Here is a 23,445-nt window from a genome sequence, read left to right as displayed (position 1 = left end):
GCTGATATTTTAAATATATTTCAACTTACATAATAGGAGATATATTTAGACTAGTAAATTTATAAAATATCATAAAATCATACTCTAATTGCTCCACATAATTTGCCTAATATTCTGCTTCCAGCTGTGCTGTACAAAAGAAATATGAAAAAATTATGCAGCCACGTTTCTCCCCGAAGTTCTCATGAATGAATGCTATTCTATCAACTTTTCTTTGTAGCATTGTTTTGTGTCTCTTTATTTTGACAAGTGAAAAATGAGATAAACATTTCAACTAAGCCACATTTTTAAATATGAGTACTTGATTAATTCATATTTTTTCCCTTCTTCTTAAAGATTACCTGCCGAAATTTCATTGGAAAGCAGCTCAAGATTGATCCTTCAATCAGTAAGACAATAGATATAGGGGACGGTACAAATTTCCTACAAGTGATGATCTATTCAGGTTAGAATCAATTTTAGCTTGAATCTGTGTTTTCTTTAAATAAGGGTTTGCCATTCTTCCCCATGTCAGATATTCCGTAATTAGGATATCTGTAAGAATCTCTTTTGCTAGTTTATTTGAAAAAAAAATCCATTTGATATTTACCATTTTATATTGCTATAAACGTCAGGGGAATTAAAGCACTTTTTAAAAAGTTTGACCTTTTTTTGTAAGCTAAAGAAACAAAAGAAAAAGGAGACTGATGGGACTAAAAGAGATGGAAAAAAGCTGTTTTGCACATTTTCTGCTGTTTTTGTCTCACTGGGGAACTCTTGCTATTTGACCTTTTTCTGTTTTCTTTGTTCTGTCTTGACTTCCATAATTTCCTTTGCCATGGTCAATATAGGTTGTTCTGCTGGCTTAAATCTGTTCAGTTCTTGGTCTTTTAACTAGAGCACAGAAGATTTGGGAACATGATGCCTTGTTTGTGCTTAGCTGATAAGCCCTTGCAGAATGTTTTTGGCAGTGCAACTTGTAGGAATGAATCTACAGAGTAAGGTGAAATGGAAGACGCTTGCTCTGTATTGTATTTTTTATGTGTCTTCTGTTTCTGGCTTTGGAAGAAAATGTAAGTCTTTGAAGTGTTAAGATTTTTTCACTTTACCTCTTATTTTATAGATGTACATGTGAATATGTGTAGTCATTCATTCATTCATTTATTGAATCAGCCAGCCAGCCATTCAGTTGTTTAGCAAATATTTCCTGAGTATCTACTATGTGTTAAGTGCTGTACTAGGTACTAAAGATACAGAGATGTATGTGTTATCTAGGAGTTTAGAGTGTATTGAAGAAGAATTAAAGCACATAAATAAACCAGAGGTGATATAGAGAGTGATAGTTCTGTGATATCATTCCTGCTGCTGCTACGGCAATAATAGTGAACAGTTAGTATCTGCTTTTGAGAGACTGCAAAAAGGCAGAAAGCTGAGGTTAGAAATGTTGGCAGGAATTAGGAGATAAAGTGTCTTAGAGAGCCAGATAAAGAGATGCAGATTTGTCTGGAGAGCTGAGGGGAACAAGTTAAAAGGATTTAAAGAAGGAAAGTGAAATGTTCATATTCCCATTTTTAAAAGGGTTGGCAGTAATGTGGAAAATCAACTGAAAGGCTATGTGGAAGTAGGAGATTGGCCACGCTTAACTTGTGTATTCAAGTGGACATTATAATGGCCTAGAATTGGACAGAGTAGAGAGGAGAATAGAAATGAAAGAAAGGGGGGAGGGAGACCCCAGGACTGTGTCCTGTACTGACTGGGTATGGGGGATGGGTCAGGAGGGAGGAGTTCCAGTTGTCTTGCTCTCTGGCTTGGGGGCTAGACTGAAGATGCCTTTGCTTACATAGGGAAACTGCAGGCAGAGAAAAGCGACTTTAGAGCATCCCGTTTGCCTGGATGATAACTGAGCAGAGCTCTCTAGGATGTGGTTGGTTATACTGATGGGGCCTGTGGAGGAGAGTTGAGTTGGACATCTGTATTTAAGTCATCAATATCTTGATGGTGGTTGAAGTCAGGGACTTTGATGAGGTCACCCAGAGTGGGTTGAGTGTAGACCTGAGCAACACCAACAGTTAGGAAGCTGTCAATCAAAGTAGGCTGGGGCTAGAGAGCCCTAACAAATAGCCCCAAGTCTCATAGCTTTTACACAAGGGCAAGACTATCTCTGGCTCATGCTACTGTGTTCAGTGAGGTTGAGAACTGGGAGCTGCCCATGATGAGGCAATGTCCACCTTGACATGGCCTGAACAGTTGCTTCCCAGTCAGGAAACAGAACTCTGACGTTGCCCTCCCAGGGAGCTCCACAGAGAGGCGGTAGTGAGTGCTTCTGGGCACAGCCTCACCCAACCACATGTGTGTTTGATGGTAAGGGCTTTACATGGATTCTCTTATTGTTTATTATAACCATCCCAATAAAAGAATCACAGTCATGCACTGCACATCAGGCACACTTACAAAGGCTTTGTGAATATTAGCTTATAGCCAACTAATGAGATGGGTTTATTGTTTCTGTTTTTCAGACAAGAAAAATCATGCATTGGCTCTTAGAGCTGCTACTAGAAAGTGACACATGTCATGTCTGCTGACATTTCATTACCCAAAGTTGCATGGCTACACTCCAACTCAAAGGGGTAGGGAAGCATGTCCTGACTCTGTACTCAGAATGAAGAGGCAGAGAATACGTGAAGAGAATCAATGCCAGTCATGGGAGCAAACAAGAAGAGCAGTATGTGAGAGAGGTGGGGACATGGACGGAGAAATAAAGGAGAAGAGAGTGATAGAGACAAGGCTAAGGCAAGCAAGAGCTTTAAGGAGGAGGAAGCAGTCGGCAGGCAGAGAGGTTGTGTCAGATGGGGACTGACAGTCTTATTGTATTGGGCAAATGGGTGGTCATTGTCACTTGCCTTTTTGCTGTGGCACCCCCACCTTGCTTGAGCTGTTTCCCCTTCCTGAATGCTCTCCCCATCACCCAGATGTCTGATTATATATAAACCCCTCTCTCCTTTCACTCCTTGTGTTCATCTCCTTTTTCAACAAGGCTCAACTTGACCACTCTAATTGAAACTTCACCCTGCCTACTTCCTGCCAATTCCCTTTGTGCTCTTCTTTCCCCTCCCGTAGCATCATTCTGTATAATTAAGGATTTTTTGTTGTATTTATTGGTCACTAGTCTGTTTCTCCTGTTAACGTGTAAGCTGTATGAGGGCAAGGATCATTGTTTTGGTCACTGAGACAGTTTGAATGTCTTCATCAGTAAGAGAGAGGAGAGAAGCTGGAAGAAAATGCAGAGCTCAGAGGGTCCGGGAGGCTGTGCTTTGTATTTTTCATGGAAGAGAAGGAGCTTATTTAAACACTAAATGGAAAGAGCCAGTAGAGAGGGTGAGCTTAGAAAGTGGAAGATTTTTGATAGAGCTAGGACCCTGAGGAGAAGCAAGGAAGGAAATGGGATGCAAACAGAAGGATGGGATGCTCCCCTGAGGGCAGAGAGGAAGGATGAGAGAATAAGCCTGATGCAAGAAGGTTTGTAGGTAGTAAGGGTAGAGGTTGAAGGTATTCTCGTGGGAACTGGGTATTTTCTTAATGAAGCAGGAGCTTGAGAACATAGCCAAGGTTGTTAGGTGGAAGGTTTTGAATATTAAAAAAAGGAGACTGGCCATTAAGGAAAATAGAAGGGAAGGGAGAAGGATCAGAGAGCTATGTAGAATGGAGTGGAGTGCAGTTGGTGACCATAAACTCTGTAGGTTTTACTGCCAGTGATCAATCATATTACCAAGGGGAGGACCAACTTCTTGTGGTCAGTCCTGTGTGACTAGTTTTTATGATAGAGTGTGATGCTGGCTGTGTTCTCCTTGTCTTGATTTTGTCTGTAAAACCCCAGGAGTTCCCCTGCTTTTTGGGTCCTTCCTCAAATATACAATTATTTTTATCCTTTCCATCCTGGAGAGGATTGCAACTAACGTGAGTAAATGCATCAAAATGGTTGTTATCAAAATGGTGACTAGCAGCAAAGGAATAAGAGAAATATACCTAGCAAAATTCTAGCCTGTGCACCAGGGCGCTTTTTTTTTTTTAAACTGATGATGGATGCGCTGTGTCAGCAAAGCTTTGCTTGCTTCTTGTTAGAGCTACATTTGGTCAGGCAGGGTGTGGTGGTGGGACAGAAGAGAAGGTAGGTGCAGTCAGTATACAGTCATCCTTTGAGTTATTCTCAACTGTGGATGAAGTATAGCCTGTGTGTGTTCTGATTAGAGCAGAAACATTTGAAGAGAGAAGAATGTGAAATATTGTAAGGGCAATATAATATCAAGCTGGAACTGTATTTAGATTCTATAATTTTTACAGTCTTGGGAGGTAGGTATTATTTTGCTCGCCTTGCAGTTGAGAAAAATAAACTGGGTCTGTGATTTGAATTCTGGTCTGTCTAATTGCTCCACTCACTAGTGATCCTCTGAGCTACCAAGTCCACTCGTCATTGCTCCTTTCAGTTAGAATCTTCTCTAAATTTATAGCATTCAAGAAGTAATTTGATGTATTTCAGTGGTCATATGGGGCAGGCACTTTATTCTGACTTATTATAATAGCATAGTAATGTTCAGATGACCCTGTATACTAATTATACATTTTACATTGAACAGTTAAAAACTTGGCTTCCAACTTATAGCTCTTTATAAGACTCTAGGACCTCTGTAACTGGAAACATCTTTTGGCCTGTGCTTTTGAGTTTATTTAGCAAATTATTGGGATGCTGAATTTTTCTCAATATACTAAGCTCAGATCGTTAACATATTTATAAGTGTGTTGGGTCTTATGTATGTCACATACACCGTGATGTGTATGCAATTCTTTTAAAAGACTGACTATACTCATGATGATTTCCACACCAGCTCGCTGCTTTAGAACCTCATAGATTTTCTTTTGTCATAACAGCATTTGGTGGTAATGCTTGATACATTCAGTTCTTCACGGCAGATATTGTAATGCCCCAGTGGCTAGGAACATTTGGTGTTCTCATTATTTAACAGCATCCTATTCTCCCTTCAACTATTTAATAATGCATGTGTAATTTGGTATCGTCTCCGTAGGATTTGGAGAAGTGAGAGTACCACGTTTTATAGATTATTCCTGTATGGATGAGTAACTTTCCTGCTTGTTAAGCTCCACAGGGTAGATAAACCTGGATATGCCTTTTATTGTAACTGTTTTTGCATTCCACCTGGAGTCTCTTTCTTGAGTTTTGACCTTATCAGTATTTAAGTTCTCTGAAAGGATCATTCAGTCCTCAGGTCTGTTGAAATTTTCAACTCTTTGTCAGGTGTGTTTTATTAAGGCCTTTGATCGTGGAAGTGACCAAGTGTGTAGAAAGCAGCCCCAAATTTCAGACCACGCCCTGGGTTCCCACCCTGGTTGGCCCAGCCCTGAGGAATCATTGGCATTTCAACTTTTGTTTCTACATTGGTACAATGAAAAACATAATAATTCCTTCCTTTTCCTTCTTGTGCTGGTCCTCCTTACCTGTTTCAAACTGTGAAGGTGCTACTACTAGTGCCTTTGGAATAGCTTCTTGAATTTTCTGTCCATCGGTGTTTTAAGAAAGAAGTTCTGAACTTCTGATGCTTCCTCTTTGCTTTATACCACCCCTGACAGAACCCTAATTAGGCTTCAAGAGAAAAGATACGCTAGGGCTTGAAAAAACGGAAAGATAGTTTAGAAAAAAAAAAAAAAAAAGAAGAAGAGTTATAGGCAGATATTTGATACAGAGATAGCTGGACAATTTTCTCCAGACTATTTTTATTATAAATAATATTTCCAGGTTTTATTCTAGAATGTAAGCTTTGTGAGAGCAGGGGCTATGTCTATTGTGTCTGCCTGTGTTTCCTCAGTGCCTGCCGTGGTGTCTGGTACTTCAAAGTGCTCAATATATGCAGTCACGCTCAATGGCAGGAAGAAATATGCCACTGCACAACCTCATTGTTATATGAATGCCAGAGTGTGCTTATACAAACTAACATAGCTATGAGTCAGTAGATGATATAATCTTGTGGGATCATCATCACATACATGAGCCGTCAATGATCAAAATGTCATTATGTGGCACATGACTATATTTTAAAAATATATGACTATGCTGGGCGTGGTGGTTCACACATGTAATCCCAGTGCCTTGGGAAGCTGAGACCGGAGGATCACGAGTACAAAGCTAACATCAGCAAAAGTGAGGCATTAAGCAACTCAGTGAGACTCTGTCTCTAAATAAAATACAAAATAGAGCTGGGGATGTAGCTCAGTGGTGGAGTGCCCCTGAGTTCAATCCCTGGTTCCAAAAAGAAAAAAAAAAAAAAGTGACTGGCAGTCATAATGTGAGCCTCTATCTATTGAGTGTTTACTCCATGGCGGGCACTATACTAGATGCTTCACATGTGTGTTAAAGCAATGTTTAAAGCTGGAGAAAGTAATTGTCTCATTAACATGTGAGAGTTTCCAGTCTTCCTCCTTTCCTGTTGCTCCCTGCTGGGGGCTGAATATCTATGGCTCCTCAAAATTCAGATGTTGAAATCCTAACTAATGTGATGTGTTGTTAGGAGGCAGGGACTTGGGTGGTGATTAGCTCATGAGGGTGGAGTCCTCACAGATGGGGGATTAATGCCCTTATAAAAGAGCGCAAGGGAGCTCCCTTTAGCCCCCTTTCTGCTATGTGAAAGAGGCACAGTGAAAAGGAAACCAGCTGCAAACAAGGGAGAGAGCCTTTGCCAGAACCCAGCTATGTTGGCACCTTAGTCTAAGACCTCCAGCCTCCAGATCTGTGAAAAGCAATTTTCTGTTGTTCATAAACCGTGTGGTCTATGGTAATGCGTTTACAGCAGCCTGAACTCAGATATTTTTAAATCTTCTTTCTCTAAGGAAAAAAGACAAAAATCCAATCTTGTGATTGATTTGAAAAACAGAAAAACAGACCTCTTTCTTTGGCCTAAGAGACCTTCCATTTGGGCACCTTCCACGTGTTCTTTGTTATTCTAATTCTGAAACTGGCAATTCCTTTCTCTCCTGCTTCTTGGTGTATGCTGCAAACCTGGAGTCTAATTCCCAGGATCACCCCCTCGCTCCCCAGAAACCTCTCAGCAACTCTCTCTCCCACCATCTCCTCTTCCTGGAACTTTTCAAGGTAGCTGGTTGGTTCCGGACCCACCCACCGCCCCCATGCACCTTTTCCTTTGCACCCTCAAGTCTTAGGAATCTGTCTTTCCCTTCCCTTCAGAGAGCAGTTGCCTGTCTCTAGGATTCTTTGTTTCCTCCTTTAGTCTCTTTCCCAAGGTACCTTTGCTTTGAAGAAGTTTGCTAAAAAAGGAGTAGATCATTTCATTTTTTATGATCAGCGAAAGAAAAAGTAGGAGGCTTCATAAGGAAATTGACAAGATCTAAAGTTATTTGCATTTCATAAGAATCAGAACTTTCCCAAGTTTCTTTTTAAAAAAAGAACTTTCAAAGATACCAAAAGAAAAAAAGATGACCTGAATGTTGCTGATCTGGGGACTTTGAATTTAGCAGCTTCAGGTTGGGACCAAGAAATCAGAGCCTTCTTTGCTTCTAGTTGCCTCTGTGCCGCGTTTCATCCCCAGTGTCCCCTTTCTTTTTCCTTCCAGAGTATAACAGAGCCAAACAGATCATCTGTGTGCCCGTGGATGTGACAGACACGTTGAGATGCTTTAGAGAGACCCTGGAAAAATCCAAATACCATAACAGATCAATCCGACACAGCAGAAAGTTGCTTTCATTATTTCTGGCACAGACACAAGGTAATTGGTGGTTTCATGTTCCTGGATCTGTTTGTGTAGGGCCACCATCCTGCAGACCCCTTCCCCACTGACATCCCACCCCTGGCTGCCTTTCCCTGTCTCCTCTTGTCTAAAGGATCTTACCATCTTTCCTTCTACACTTCATTCCTACTATGGCAATTTCTCACTCACCTGCTTTTATGCTTTCTGAGAAACTAGCCAACTCCCTGGAAAACATGTGGAAATAATATTCATTAATTGTCTGATGCTGTACATTGTTGTCCTCACAGTTGCCTTTGCAGGTCTAGGACTGTGCTCATGTTCTGCTTCCATTAGTGGATGGGTAAGGCATACTGAGTTAACTAGAACCTTTTACCAAGTACCACTTCACCCATTTCAAAGAAATGGGTGCATTTTAAAATAAGCACCATTAAGACCTCTTACTAATCCCATAAATTTTCATCTTAGAGTTTTCTTTTAGCTTAGAACCAGATATTCACTATTATTGGTTATATTACGTTTACTCATTTTCTTCCTTATCAACATTTATCAATTTGTGAATTCAATCAAGGCAGGGCTTTGAGTGGGTAAGTGGTAAACTCAAAGAACAGTGTAAAATTTAGGCTGAGAAAAAAATCCTGAATTATCTATACTTAGGTTATTTTAAGACTTTAAAACTTTGACCTATATTTATGCCCTTTGCTGCTCAAATTTATCCAAGTAATGAGAATAAACTCACAGTAATTATATTCTGAAGCAATTAAAATAGATTTAATTTACCACCCCTTAAATAAGTTGCTAATTTCCACTGAACTTACCTTTTAGAAATTTGGTCAGTTGTTTTTACAGCCACGTACAGAGTTTTTTTTACAACCACGAACAAAGTTTTATCTATCTATTTATCTATCTATCTATCTATTTATTTATTTATTTTTACTGATTTGCTTGTTATATTTTTGGCCACCCCTTCATCTCCCAAGAGCATTCCTTATAAAAGTATGCCAAATTTTTGGAGGTATTGTCTGCAGACTCACATTATGTTCAACTAGCCCTCCAGATTTTTTTTTTACCTCTTTTCAGTTACTCTATACATTAACAATGGGTAAGGCATAGAGTAAAAAAGGAAATTCATTCCTAAAAATGATTCTGTTAATTCACCCTGAATCTCACCTGGTGCTAAAATATTCTCAGTAGTTTATCCCTAGTCCTCAGGCTGCGGACTTCAAAATCCATATTAGCTTCTCTCTCTGCTACTTTGACTATTTCCCTGGCATATTTTTTCTCTGCTTTTCCCTGTGTGTTTTCTGATCTTAAAAAGAGAGAGTTTTTTCCCCCATTTTTTTTTTTCTTTCTTAGGCCAGAACTATGTAAGAGTTGACTCTATCCCAGAGGTTTCTGCCCCAGGGGCAAATGAACATCTTACTGTCTGAAGCTATTAAAAAAAGGCGAACTCATACTGTGTAACTTCCCCCAATTCCCCAAAGCATGATCTCAACATTAGCTTTCTGGTTTACTGGCCCTTTGTAGTGCTCTTTATGAAATAACAAGGGTATAGAGCCCATCCTCCCACACCGGGGTGTCTTTAAAAGATGATCCTGGATACCAAGTTTAGGGAAAAAGTGACCCTCAAACTGCAAATAATTCCCATGTGTATGCAAAATCTTTTCTTCCCTTTCGGTTTCCTCTACCCTTTCCCTCCCCATCCGTTTCCTTCCTTTCACCATTTTAAATTTTGTTTCCACAAATTTAGGAGATAGAGCAGGAATCAACAATTTAAAATTCACGCCTGGGAAGGTGGAATTTTGTCTGGGAACAGAAGAGATGCACATGTCAACACCTCCTAATCTTTCTCAGGAGCACTTCAGAGTTTTTAGTTCAGTGGAGAAAAGCAAACTTCCCTATTCACAGCTGGGATTGGTAATTTCTTCTTATCACCAAAGTATTGGTAAGGCTAACCCACTGTGTATGCATGTTCTATATGGCCTTCTGAATTAATAGTGAGGTTGCATCTGGTCCTGAAATGTTACCCTTGGAAGTAGTGTGAAAGATCTTGATTTATCACACTATCATAGGCTGTGATACAACAGTCTGAATACAGAAGATACTTTCAGTCTCCTCTTGTGACCCACTTTCCCAGCCTGGTTGTCACCCTTGTGAGATTCTAAGCCACCCTTCTGCCCATCCCTCTTTAATAGGAACTGTGAACACCTTGTGGGGAGGGGACCCTTATATATGCTTTTTCTTGATCGCAGATGAGTTTATTTTCCTTTTTTGGCTTTTCTACAAATTCAATAATATATTCTCAACCTATATTGTAGACCCAATTTGCCCTTTTTGGACAAAACATCAGTTGATGTTTTATAATTCTCTTTCCCCTTATATTTTACTGAAGTAAAATTTATATTTATCACATTCTTCCTACATACACATTTCTAACAACAACAACAAACCCAATCAAAAAAACAACAACAAAACCTTTATGGGGCTTTAAGCATCACCAGTTAGGGGTTATAGGTGGTCTCCCAGAAAGGAGAAAGAGGACCTCAACTGCACCCTTGCAGGTTCTTGACTTAGGCTGCAGAAAGGAATTTCAGGATATGTAAAAAAGAAACAGATTTATTCATGAGAGCAATGCTTATTCAGGCATGCATCAATAGAGCAGGACACACTCTCAAAGGAAGGAGTGTAGGTATGGAAAGTAAGACATGCATTTGGGGTCTTGGGCTCTTCTTTTTAAATCTGTTTAAAAAGCCATTTTAATAAACTTCCTGATTCTGATTATTAACCATCTATTATACCTGTAGTTCATAACACCTGTAGTATTTTGATACAAGGTTGACAGAATATCAACAACATGAGTGAAAGGGGATTGGACAGATGAAATTTTGGGTGGGGAAATAAATTGGTTCTTTGGGGAATAACCGTAGTTCAATGTTTAATGCTCAAGGGTGTAATGAGACCATATGAGATCCCCTCTGAAAATGACCAGGGCTCAAGTCAGAGTGTTGGACACTTCTTTTAAAGTGAACTTTGAAATATTGATCATGAGAAGTGCATGGGGATAATGTTAGCCCGATGAGCTCTATTCTCTTACTCCTGGAACACAGGGTGGGTCACAGAGGTCTGATTCTCTTTGGGATCTGTATGTTTGATGTCATCCAGTCAGCAGATAATGTGTTGAATGTGCCCATATTCCCAAGTATCTAACAATATTTTCTCTTAGCTTTATTTAGTCTAAAGAAAAGTATATTGTGTAAGCTAGCAATGTATGTAGGCATTAATCATCTAGATTTGCAATACTCTTAAGACTTGAAGACTTCTTTTTTTTTTTCAAGATTTCAGGCTTTGAGGAACATAGGTTTGGGGAGGAGTAAAGGCAAGGGTATTCAGGGAGCTGCTTTTATTTATTTATTTAATGGTACTGGGGATTGAATCCAGAAGTGCTCTACTACTGAGTGTCTTCCGAGATTTTTAATTTTGAGACAGGGTCTTGTAAAGTTGCTGAGGCTCTCCTTAACTTGTGATCCTTCTACCTCAGCCTCCTGAGTAGTTGTGATTATAGGTGTGGTGCTCTTGAAGGTTTTTAGGTTTCAAGTGACAGTTGCTTTTCTCTACCCCATTAGTCTCCTTTATACCTATTTTTATTTCTTGCCTCCTGCCTCATAAAGTAAAGGATAAATTAAACAAAATCACTTTATAATAAAAGAACTCGTGTGTTAGCATATAAATGCTCAGGCATTAGAAGGTGTGAAGAGGTGGTCAGATGCTTCTGTCCTCTATGTGCAATCACCATGATATGATAGCTACGGATAAACTGACACAGGTGTGTTGTATTGGTGACTTAAGAATTATTAGCATTATTAACTTAGGTGATATGATTTTCTAAAATGGCAAATAAGTCTTGATAACATTCTGAACAAAACAAAGTTCTACATTGATTGTATTTCTGGAAAATTTAGGATGTTTAAAATCATGCAAAAATACTCTTTTATGTGTAAAATGAGGTTAGATATCAGACCAAGTTAATTTTAAAGATATTTTGCACTTTTTTTTTTTTTAACTGTGGGGAAGTTTCTGTGTATTACAGGCCATCCAGAATTTCTGGTTCTCACCTATAAAATACCAGAAAATGCACCAATGTGACAACTAACAAAATCCTTTCTTAAATTTCTAAAATGCCCTCCAAGACAGTACTGCCTCATGAGGAACCACTTCCATGTTAGTTGGCCTCCTAGCTTCCTGAAAGCACGCATTTATTAAAAAACAAACAAACAAATTTGCATGATACTGAAGATATATTTTCTGGATTTAGGTAAAAGAAAAAATTCTGCTTTACTGTGATCTTGTCACATCTCTGCTCAAAGCAAACTCTTTGGGCCTCCCCAGTTGCTATAGGGCAGCCTCCACAATTCAGCACCTGGCAATCAGGGGCCTCCAGAATCAGACCCAACCTCTGTCCTCAGGCTCCCAGTTTACCTTCTCAAGAAAACTGTGCTCCAGTCATCCCCATCATTCCCATGTATCTGTGCCTTTCTCCCTTTTCACCATCCCTCCCTGTCTGACTTCATCCCAATCTCCTGTTCCTATGTGTTCAAATAAAACATTGTTTGCTCTCTCTGGGTATATAAATATAGTGTGACATTTGAAGGCACTATTAACTTGAAGCTTTCTTACTGCAATCTACATGGTTAAGGAGTAATGCAGTTTAAAATATTCTTGCAAATAAAAAGGAAATATTTCTCTTGCAACTGACATTTGTTCTTTTACTTGATTAAAAATACAGATGTTCTCCATGCCAGCAATCAAAGAAGTCTTAAAGTTCAGGCACTCCATACACTTGGAAATCTTCTCATCTTTGCAGAAAAGAAAAGGTAGATTTTTAGGAGTTAATAGGTCAAGGGCTAACTTCTTTTGTTTGTCAAAGATTTTAATAATTAGGAAAAAATATTGTTTTCCATAAATTTTAGTTGCACCATGCTTCATTTTATAGTATCAAATGCTACTTGAGAGAAACTGTTATGAACAATGGATGGTATAGATTTATTTTCTAATATCTTCATTGAATATTTTTTTCACCCTATTTACTTTTCCTTTTGGAAGGTGGGCTTGAAGACCAGTCTTGGAAAACATACCACTTGATGCTTTTTTTGTTCTAGGGCTGCTTTTAAGTGTTGGTGTCAAGCTCTTGATGATATATTCAGAAAACCAGATGTTCTACATACATGGAAAGAATTTGTCCCCTCCTCCACCAGTGCCCCCAATAGTTGTTCACCTCAGACCTTCAAAGACTACAGTGAGGAATTTCTATCAAAAGTTGGCATTTGGGGGTGTCTTCAAGGTGCAGTCATATCCGCAAAGATAGCACAGTGAGTATGAGGATGGAATGACCCACATCCTAGCTACCCTTTGTGCGATAGCCACAAGTGCTATCTTCTTAGAAAGTTATATCCCCACCATGCAGGGTGATATGGATTACTCATTGGTGATGTTTATTGGTTTTGACCATCTTCTCCATCTTTCTCTTTTGCTCTCATACTCTTGGCTTTTTAGCTCTCTAGGACCTCCACTTCCACCCCCACACCTCCCAGCTCTAAAGTAGGAGCACCACATCAGCATAGATAGGTCTTTGCTTTATTCACGGAGGTATCCCACGTGTCCGGCATTCATTGACTACCTGTTGAAGAAGTGAGAGAAGGAATAGTTGGCACGGAGGCAAGAATAACGATGGAGGCTGGCTGATGTGGGAAGGGTCAAGAGTATTTTTGAAACCCTGTACCCTTGGCATGTCACTCATTCTTTCTCAGCCTCATGTCCTCATCTATAAATGGTGATGGTGAAAATTACATGACACATGCTAACAGTGTGCTTGGCTTTCCATAACAAAGTATCACAGACTGGGCATAAGCACCAGAAATGTATCATCTCAGAGTTCTGGAGTCTGGACATCTGAGATCAAGATGTTGGCTGATTGGTTTCCTCTGAGGCCTCTTTCCTTCGTTTGTAAAGGGCCATTTTCTCACCATGTCCTCCTATGGCCTCTCCTCTGTACTGGTCTGTGTTCTAATCTCTTTCTTCTGCAGACACCAATCATATTAGGTCAAGGTCCATTCATATGACCTCTTTTTAACTCAAGTACCTTTTTGGAGACCCTATCTCCAAGTACAATTACATTCTGAGGTTACTGAGGGGTTAAGATGTCTATACACAAATTGTGAGGGGATACAGTTTAGCCCATAATGCAGTAGGATTAGTTTCCTATTCCTGCTGTGACAAATTGCTACAAACTTAGTGACTTAAAACAAAATGGTTTTGTTGTTTTGCTGTGCTGGGATGGAACCCAGGGCTTCACACAAACTGGGCTAGCGCTACTGCTGAGCTACACCCCCAGCATGTGCACAAATTTATTATCTTACAGTTGTGAAGTTCAGAAGTATTAAAATCAAGGCATCGGTGGGGATGTGCTTCCTCTGGAGGCTCCAGGGAACAATCTGTTTCCTGGCCTTTTCCAGCTTTGGGGTTCTTCTGCATTCCACAGCCAAAGCCCCATCTATCCTTAAGACCAGCTGCCCTCCATCTTTCTCTTTTGCTGTCACCCTCTTGCTTTTTGGCTCTCTAGGACCTCCACTTCCACCCCCTACATCTCCTTCTCTGACTCTGATCTACCTGAATAAAATCCAGGACGGTTGTGCCATCTCAAGGTCCTTAATTCAATCACATCTGCAAAGTCTTTTCTGCCACGTAAAGTGACACATTCACAGGTTCTAGAGCGTAAGACATGGATTTTGTTGAGGCCCATCGTTCAGGATGTCATGTATAATGTATGTGAATGTTGATCATAATGCTGAATAGTTACCACACACAAATACCTTGAATATTTGGATAATGAGAGAAATGTAAAAAGTAAAGAAACAGTAGAAGTATACCTCTCCAGTTTTTCCTTTAGCTCACCTAGAGGGCGTGGTGGCCAAAAACCTGCATTCTGTTTTGAGCCTTAGAGCAAACTGAAACAATAACTTCTCCAAGTTAGTTTTTTCATATTTTTAAAAGAGTAGTATCTTTAGGCAGGGGAAATAAGAAATTGCCACTTTAAAGGCACTACCCATGAAAGATCTTTTAAACTTCAATCAAGTTTGATTTTTTTTGTGCTACTGAAAAGGAATTTATCCTTAGACAGACACACAGACAGACAGACAGACAGACACACACACACACACGCACCACTTATGACAGTAGAGGAAGGAAGGGAGGAAGGTCACAACTTGGAAATGAACAGCTCTGGCTTTCTTGCCAGAGGCACCTCAGCTCTGTGTCTGAAGTTATCACCCAGTGATTTCAACCAAAAAGAAAGCCGTTTCCTGTTTACCCAGCTGGAGGTCTGACTTCCAAAAACCTGAGTCCACAGGGAAGGGCAGGGGTCCTTGAGCTCTTCTCCCAGACTCTGAGTGAACTGAACTCTTTACACTGCAAAATACCACACTCAAATATCTACACAGAGAAGCCGAGGTCAGAGGAACAATGTTATTAATACAATGAGGCTGATGGGTTTTATCTAAGTAAGATTCAGGAGCAGGCAACACGGTTTACAGCTGCAAATGCATATTTCAAGACCCATGTAAAGGAAACTCACAATGTTCTTAGGGGCATCAAAAGGGACAATAGTAAATGGAAAAATTATCTTAATTTTTGGCAGAGAGACTTAGTGTGAGCAGCTCTATAATAAATGGCTAGTGAGAATATATGTTTTGCAATATTTGGGGTTTAACAGCCATATTCATTATGGTTATAACTAATTATGGTTATTTAACTATACTCATTAAAAATCTTAATTGTTACTTCATTTTCTACCCCCAAATTCCACTCTGAAGGATTTATCCAGCGGAATTAGAAGGATACATGCTCAAAAATGTAGTTACAACAATATTCACTTCATCACTGGAGAAAACCAAATGAGATTAATATTTTTATATTCTAGTACATATAAATAATAAAATATCAAAGTTTTAAAAAATAATGATGTAATCTATTATGTCTGTGAATGGAAAATTTGTATATAAAGCTAGCATTATATTTTATAATTTTAATCTTAATATGCAAGTATTTTTGTTTTCCTTTATATAGCCATGTATAGAAAAATCTAGAAGGAAACTAACCAAACTGTTACCAGAAATCATGTTTAGGGGGTAAGATTATGGCTAATTTTCCATTTTCTTCTTCATATTTTTTTACGTTTATCTTTTATTTTCTGTGTCCTAGATATATGTCTAAAGACATATATTTATATCAAAATATTTTGGAAAATTGTCTAATAATTGGTTTTTCTTATTCTCACTTAGGTTTATTATAACCCTGAACGTTAACAAGAGAATCAGCTGCTGCATTTTTTCTGCATTACTCTTTCAGGTAACACTTGATATGTGTTTTCTACAATAGCATGACTATTCTAGAAAAAAAAAAAAGAAGTGCTATTGTTATTAAATTTCGTAAAGCTCACAGGTAGGAAAATAGCATGAACTGTGATTAAATATCACAAGCCCATTTCTTCTTTGGTAAGATCAAGTTACTAGTTGGTCCCTATGAAGCCAGTCTGTTTGACTTCAAATGGTTGCCTTAAGTTACCTCAACTTTAAATTAAGTTTTGTTGGGTTGCATGATGTAAAATATGTCATCTAAAAAGCAAGTAATAAGTTGAAGACTAGAAGAGGAGTGCTTGTGTGTCTCAGGATTTTGGTTTGACTTCACTGAAGAAGAAAGGAGCTTTTATCTGAAATACAAGACATTCTGAGATTCAGGGATGCAGCCAGGGGCCTTTGCAGTCTGCTAAAGGTTCTGTTTACTTTGGCAGATGGACAGATAACCCTTGTTATGTGTATCAGAGGAGGCTAAGAGCATCTGAAATCTGGATAGATAAGTTCTTTGGGAAAAGCTCCTTTGAATATAAGGACAGACTTTGCAATTTTTTCATATTCCAAATACCTTCTGCCTGTGCTTCAAAGGGAAGAGGGAAGGAGGCAAGAGTGGGAAGGGAATAATGATGATCTGACCCAGACTCCTTATATCTCAGTTTTACTTTCTCATATTCCTTGTTTTTGAAGATAATGCTGCTTATGTTTTAGCAAATATGTGATTTTAAAAAATGTTCAGTTTTTCGTTTAACTTGGACATTAAATATTGCTGTATTAGTAATGCTATAACTAAAATAAAAAGCAGCTGGTGGGATTAATTTTAAAAGTCTGCTCATTCTTCTTAAGATTTTTAAAGCAAATTTGTGAGATTAAAAATTTCAACAACTACCTAGTATTTTAGAATAGGATCCCATATAATCTTAATAAGCAATCTGATTAAAATTCTTTCCCGATATAAATTTTAAAAATTTATAGTGCATTCATCATCAAGAAAAGAATTAGTTAAGATAATCAAAGAAATACTTCTAAATGTAAAATTGGGTTTTATGTATTTGTTTTAGTCAACTTTATTTGCTGCTATGACTAAAAGACATGACCAGCACAATTGTAGAGGAGAAGTTTATTTGGGGGCTCACAGTTTCAGAGATCTGTAGTTACAACAATATTCACTTCATCACTGCAGAAAACCAAATGAGATTAATATCTTTATATTCTAGTACATATAAACAATAAAATATCAAAGTTTTAAAAATAATGATGTAATCTATTATGTCTGTGAATGAAAAATTTATATATAAACTAGCATTGTATTTTATAATTTTAGTTAAGAGTCTGTAGACAGCAGGCTCCATATCTCATGGTAAGGCAGGATATCAATGGCTTAAAAGTGTAATGGAGGGAAGCAACTCACATGGTGATCAGGAAGCAGAGAGATACTCCACTCGACAAATACAAAATACTTACCCCAAAGACACCCCTTCTCCAATGCCCCACTTCTTTCAGCCACACCCCACCTGCCTTCAGTCACCACTCACTTAATCCCATCAAGTATTAATTTACTGATTTGGGTTAAGGCTCTTGTAACCCAATCATTTCTTCTCTGAACTTCTTGCATGTTTCACAGATGAGCTTTTGGGGGACACTTCACATCTAAACCACAAAAGTATTCATCTTGTTTTCCCAGAATCTAGTACAATGTTGATCATGTAAGTTACCAAGAGATAGTGTCACATTAACCAGATCATCTTTATATTTATTGCAGTTGAAAGTTTGGAATTACCTGTCCTTAATTTAGACTTCAAGTTGTTATTTTCTCAATTTATAATCTTGATATAGATTTTTTGGTTATAGAGACATGACTTTGAATGTCTTTTCTGCAATCATTAGCTGTGGAACTTCAGATAAGGTGATTGATTATACCACAATTATGTAACTTCTGAGATGGTGATTCTTCCTTCTAAGAATGGATTAGATGAGCATTAAGTGAAATAATGTTTATAAAAAAACTATTAGAAAAGTCCAACACAAATTGACTCTCACTAAATACTTTACATAATGGTAATTTCTTTGAAAATAATAAATATACAACTACCATGGAATTTTAAAAGCCCATCTTGCCTGATAAAAGCAATAATAATTAATATTACAGTAATATTAATAATTATAATAATATAATTACTGTTTATTATGGAGTATAGTATGTTAGACATGTGCTAAGCACTTTAGGAAGTGATAGCATGTACTTATTTTTTGGTTTTATCATTGCAAGTGCAATTTATAGCTTTTTATTTTACTGTATATCATTTTCAGGGTTTGCTTCGAACCACACTTCCACATCCTAAAGCTGAACGTTGTTATGCTCAGTATGAAATCACTCAGCTTCTCCCAGGCATTGAACTCTTCTCCGATAGACACAGGGCTGACATCTGCTCTGTAGTTGCCAGCTTGTATTACATCATACGTGAACTGCACTATGCTAAGCAAAATCTAATGGTGAGTAATTTGTGAAACCAACAACTTTTAATTCGCTTTGGCATATTTCCCCACTTACTTTCTACTTTTCAAGTTTCACTAGTGTTCTAAAGTTCTTACTTCACTTTTATATTTAGGATTCTTATCTATACTTACAAATAAAATATATTAATTAACAGTCTTTCTTTAACATTGTTTGCATTGTATTTTGTACATTGTATTTTGACATCATTGTTTACATTGTATTTTGTCCCTTTTTATTCTATTACTTCATTTATTTTATTCTTAAGACATGGTGAAATTGACTAGACTGTGTCATTGGTAGATAACATCAAACATAGGAGTGTAGTGCGCTAGTAACTTACAGCATTAAGTTGTTCAGTTCTTATCAATACCCAAACTATGAGTGTACTTCCATATTGAAATAAGTTTCTTGTGTCTCGTGTCTTTTCTCTGTCAAGGGTACATCAAAGAGAACAATCCACTCTAACGATGAGATAAAAAGTAGAAAATTCCTAATGTCCTAGGAAACCCCGAAGTCCAAATATAGCTCTCCTTTCCTGGGGAAAGAAATCACAGTATATAAGATAAAGTTGGTTGCATTTAAAAACAATTTGGTGTGTTTTATTAATCCTCATATCTATTTTCTTTTTTTAAGCTCTTTTCTCTCTTCCTCTTATACTCTTATTTTTGTCTCTCTTTCCCCCCTATGTTTGCTTCTTGACATCTTTTCCTTCTCCGTTTACTATTTTCCTTTACTCCATAACTTTCATACTGTTTTTCATGTATTATTTTCTATTCTCTTGGCATATTGTTCTTCTAAATTCAACTCTCTCTTTATATTAAAAATATTTATTGGGGCTGGGATTGTGGCTCAGCGGTAGAGCGCTCGCCTAGCACGGATGGGACCTGGGTTCGATTCTCAGCTCCCCATAAAAATAAAGGCATTGTGTTGTGTCCATCTATACCTAAAAAATAAACATCTTTTAAAAAATATTTATTGCCCCTGAAATGTATTGTTAAATTATAAAATCAGGTATTAAAATGAAGAGGTGTTAAAAGCACCTCTTCAATTTATCAATGCTTTTAACACTGGGCAGATTTGGGATGAAAATGTCTATTAAAAATAATAATAAAATGGTGCTCCTCTTCCTGGTAAAGGGATTCATTTCTAGATTGAGAAAATGATCCTATTCCCTGGGTAACCTTTAGCTGCCTACTCATATTCATATATAATACATATCACTGCATTGGAAGAGAAATGAGACTTGTTTTTCCCTCTATAAAGCTTAAGAAATTGAGAATGTTTTTTTCCCTGAATAATTGAGCAACTTTCAGCAATAAAATTGTGTGTTTTATTTCTCACTAAAGAAAAAAAAAACCTAAATCTCAAAGGTAATCACAAACTCTTAATGTTTTGTGCTACATTAATTGTAGAAACGGTTCTATGTTATGTTTGTAATGCATAATTGTAGAAAAATAGATTGCATTATGTTTGAAGTCATTTAAGACTAGTTCTTGTCCTTTTTAAAAAGCTGTTGCTGTGGGCTGGGGTTGTAGCTCAGAGTTGAGTGCTTGCCTAGCATGTGTGAGACACTGCTAGCCAGATTTCTTTACTTATGCCAAATGGTTTAGTTTGCTAGCATGGAAACTCAATGAATACTTTGTAATAACATATCCTATATAAAAATAAAATAAAGGTATTGTGTCCACCTATAACTAAAAAAATAAATATTAAAAAAATTTTAAAATAGTCGTTGCTGTTAGCAGCCACCAATTGACCTACCATTAGAGGTTCCCCAGCTAAACTTGTAAAAAGTAACTGTTTCTACTTATTGACCTTCTTCAGAAGCAGCCAAGTGGCTAAGGAGACTTCTTTCAAATATAACATTTGCTAGGGGACCCAGAGCTGCAGAACCATAGGAAATAACTTTGCTAAACAATGGGGTTCTCAATTCTTATTTCATCTTCCTTTGGAGGGTCAGGCTACAGCTGCAGGAACAGAACTTCAGATTTGAACTGAGACCAGGGGCCGTTCCAATGTCCAAGCAAAACTGTCTTGTCTCTGGATGGATAGTGGTTGAGTTAATGGAAATATTGATTGTTTATTAGCCTTCACTTAGAGCCATGAGACCTCAAAAATAATTGAGCTTTTGATTTGATTCTAGAAAACTTAAAATATTATGTGAAGAGGAAGGCTGGGTTTTAATTAGTAGAATACATGCTATGTAAAGGCTGGAACTTGTTAGATTTTCTTCTCACTCAATAGTGCCTCGCACACAATGGACATGTTTTAAACTTGTTTTTACCAATGAAAAAATTACTAATCGAAAACACAAAGTGGCTGACACTGATATGAATAAGTAAGAACTAGTTAGGGGACATGAATGTGAGTTCTTTTGCTTTAAATTTTACACTTATTTGATTGCTCATTTGGTAGAAATTTTCCACAGGCTTCGTTTATGTTAGTTTTTTCAAGGAAAATAATTAATTGGATTTTAATTTTTCCATGCTTAAAGAGACATGAAGCCTCATTTTGGGATACCAAATGGTATCTACAAGGAACTGTAAGTCCCTGAAATTAATAAGGCGTTTGCTAGCCAGATTTCTTTACTTATGCTAAATGATTTAGTTTGCTAGCGTGGAAACTCAATGAATACTTTATAATCACATATCCTAATTTTTATTTTTGTGATCCTGGAGATTGAACCCAGGGTTGCACCTCACTGAGTCACATCCGCAGCTTGTTTTATTTTTTATTTGAGACAGGGTCTTGCTAAACTGGTGAGACTGTCTCCAACTTGCCATTCTCCTGTTTCACTCTCCCAAATTGCTGGGATTACAGGTGTGCACCATCATGCCTGGCTAAATGTTTGGATAAATTTGATTACTAGGTTACTAACTTGATGAAATATATTTGAAACAGGGTGTTTTTCCCCTGGCAGGTTCTGCCTCTCCTTGCATTGTACCAATATTTTGTTTCTGGAATTTGCCAAGACATTGTCAGAAATCTAGAAGCGAGAATCCTCAAGGTATGTCATAAACATTTGATATCCTTTAACTATTATGAGTATTGTTATGCATTAATTTGACTCTAATACTCATAATAATAAGCTGATAATAATTTTGTGGTATATTGATAAAAAATAACTTTCACATCATTGTAATCAAGTATAAGAAATAGCCAGTTAAAAAGGTTTTGATCATTTTATGCTTGTGCCACAATGGAGTGAGGAATGGCTACCTCTAGAAACAATACTCAACTAACACCAGGAATTTATATAATTTATGCACTTATATACTTTGATATGTCATACATAGATGGGATATAATTTCTCATTTTTTTCTGAGTATGCATATTTTAGAATCATTTTGGTCATACAGTCACATACATACATACAGTAATAATGTCTGTTTCATTCTACTATCTTTCTTATCCCCACATTGCCTTCCCTTCCTTTCACTTCCCTCTACCTAATCTAAGATAACTCTATTCTTTTTTTTTAGCATTACAATTCTTAATACACATATATACCACATTTTTTATCTCTGTTTGTATATAAAGTATATTGACACCCAATTCAAGTCTTCATACATGTGCTTTGTATAATGATGTCCATCACATTCCACCATCCTTGCTAATCCCCTGCCCCCTCCTCTTCCCTCCCACCCCTCTTCCCTACCTAGAATTCATCTATTCCTCCCATGCTCTTCCTCCCTACCCCAATATGAGTCAACCCCCTATATCAGAGAAAACATTCAGAATTTGTTTTTTTGGGATTGGCTGACTTCACTTAGTATTATTTTCCCCAACCCCATCCATTTACCTGCAAACGCCATGGTTTTGTTCTTTTTTATTGCTGAGTAAAATTCCGTTGTGTATATATGTCACATTTTTTTTTATCCATTCATCCACTGAAGGACATCTAGGTTGATTCCACAGTTTAGCTATTGTGAATTGTGCTGCTATAAACATTAATGTGGCTGTGTCCCTGTAGTGTGCTGTTCACAAGTCCTTTGGGCATAGTACAAGGAGAGGGATAGCTGGGTCAAATGGTGGTTCCATTCCCAGATTTCCAAGGAATCTACATACTGCTTTCCAAATTGACTGCACCAATTTGTAGTCCCACCAGCAATGTATGACTGTACCTTTTTCTCCACATCGTTGCCAACACTTATTGTTGTTTGTCTTCATAATAGCTGCCATTCTGACTGGAGTTGAGATGATATCGTAGAGTAGTTTTGATTTGAATTTCTCTGATTGCTAGAGATGATGAGCATTTTTTCATATATTTGTTGACTGATTGTATATCCTCTTCTGAGAAGTGTCTGTTCAGGTCCTTGGCTACTTTATTAATTGGGTTATTTATATTTTGGTGGATACTTTATATATCCTAGAGATAAATGCTCATCTGATGTGTGAGGGATAAAGATTTGCTCCCAGGATGTAGGCTCTCTGTTCACCTCACAGATTGTTTCTTTTGCTGAGAAAAAAATGTTTTAGTTTGATTCCATCCCATTTATTGATTTCTGATTTTAATTTTTGTGTTATAGGAGTCTTATTAAGGAAGTTAGGGCCTAATCCCACATGATGAAGAATAGGGCTGGTCTGGGATTGTGGCTCACCGGTAGAGCGCTCACCTAACACAGGTGAGAGCCGGGTTCGATCCTCAGCACCACATAAAAAAAAAAAAAAAAAAGGCATTGTGTTGTGTTCATCTACACCTAAAAAAATAATTTTTTTTTAAAAGATTAGGGCCTATTTTTTCTTCTATTAGATGCAGAGTCTCTGGTTTAATTCCTTGATCCATTTTGAGTTAAGTTTT

General features: G+C 37.6%; 1 protein-coding gene across 1 annotated transcript in view; it reads left to right on the top strand.

The window, feature by feature from the left end:
• Nucleotides 1-23,445, top strand: part of Cfap54 (cilia and flagella associated protein 54) — a 308,923-nt gene that overhangs the window by 126,105 nt on the left and 159,373 nt on the right. Inside the window, exons 39-46 of the mRNA XM_027928857.2 lie at nucleotides 337-445; nucleotides 7,614-7,766; nucleotides 9,496-9,690; nucleotides 12,529-12,616; nucleotides 12,902-13,111; nucleotides 16,079-16,145; nucleotides 18,458-18,640; nucleotides 21,565-21,651. Coding sequence (XP_027784658.2) covers nucleotides 337-445; nucleotides 7,614-7,766; nucleotides 9,496-9,690; nucleotides 12,529-12,616; nucleotides 12,902-13,111; nucleotides 16,079-16,145; nucleotides 18,458-18,640; nucleotides 21,565-21,651 — 1,092 coding nt within the window. The remainder of the gene's footprint in view (nucleotides 1-336; nucleotides 446-7,613; nucleotides 7,767-9,495; nucleotides 9,691-12,528; nucleotides 12,617-12,901; nucleotides 13,112-16,078; nucleotides 16,146-18,457; nucleotides 18,641-21,564; nucleotides 21,652-23,445) is intronic.

This window comes from Marmota flaviventris, chromosome 3 (assembly GCF_047511675.1).
Source record: "Marmota flaviventris isolate mMarFla1 chromosome 3, mMarFla1.hap1, whole genome shotgun sequence".
Classification (NCBI taxonomy): domain Eukaryota; kingdom Metazoa; phylum Chordata; class Mammalia; order Rodentia; family Sciuridae; genus Marmota; species Marmota flaviventris.
This window is presented reverse-complemented; position numbering and strand designations above follow the sequence as displayed.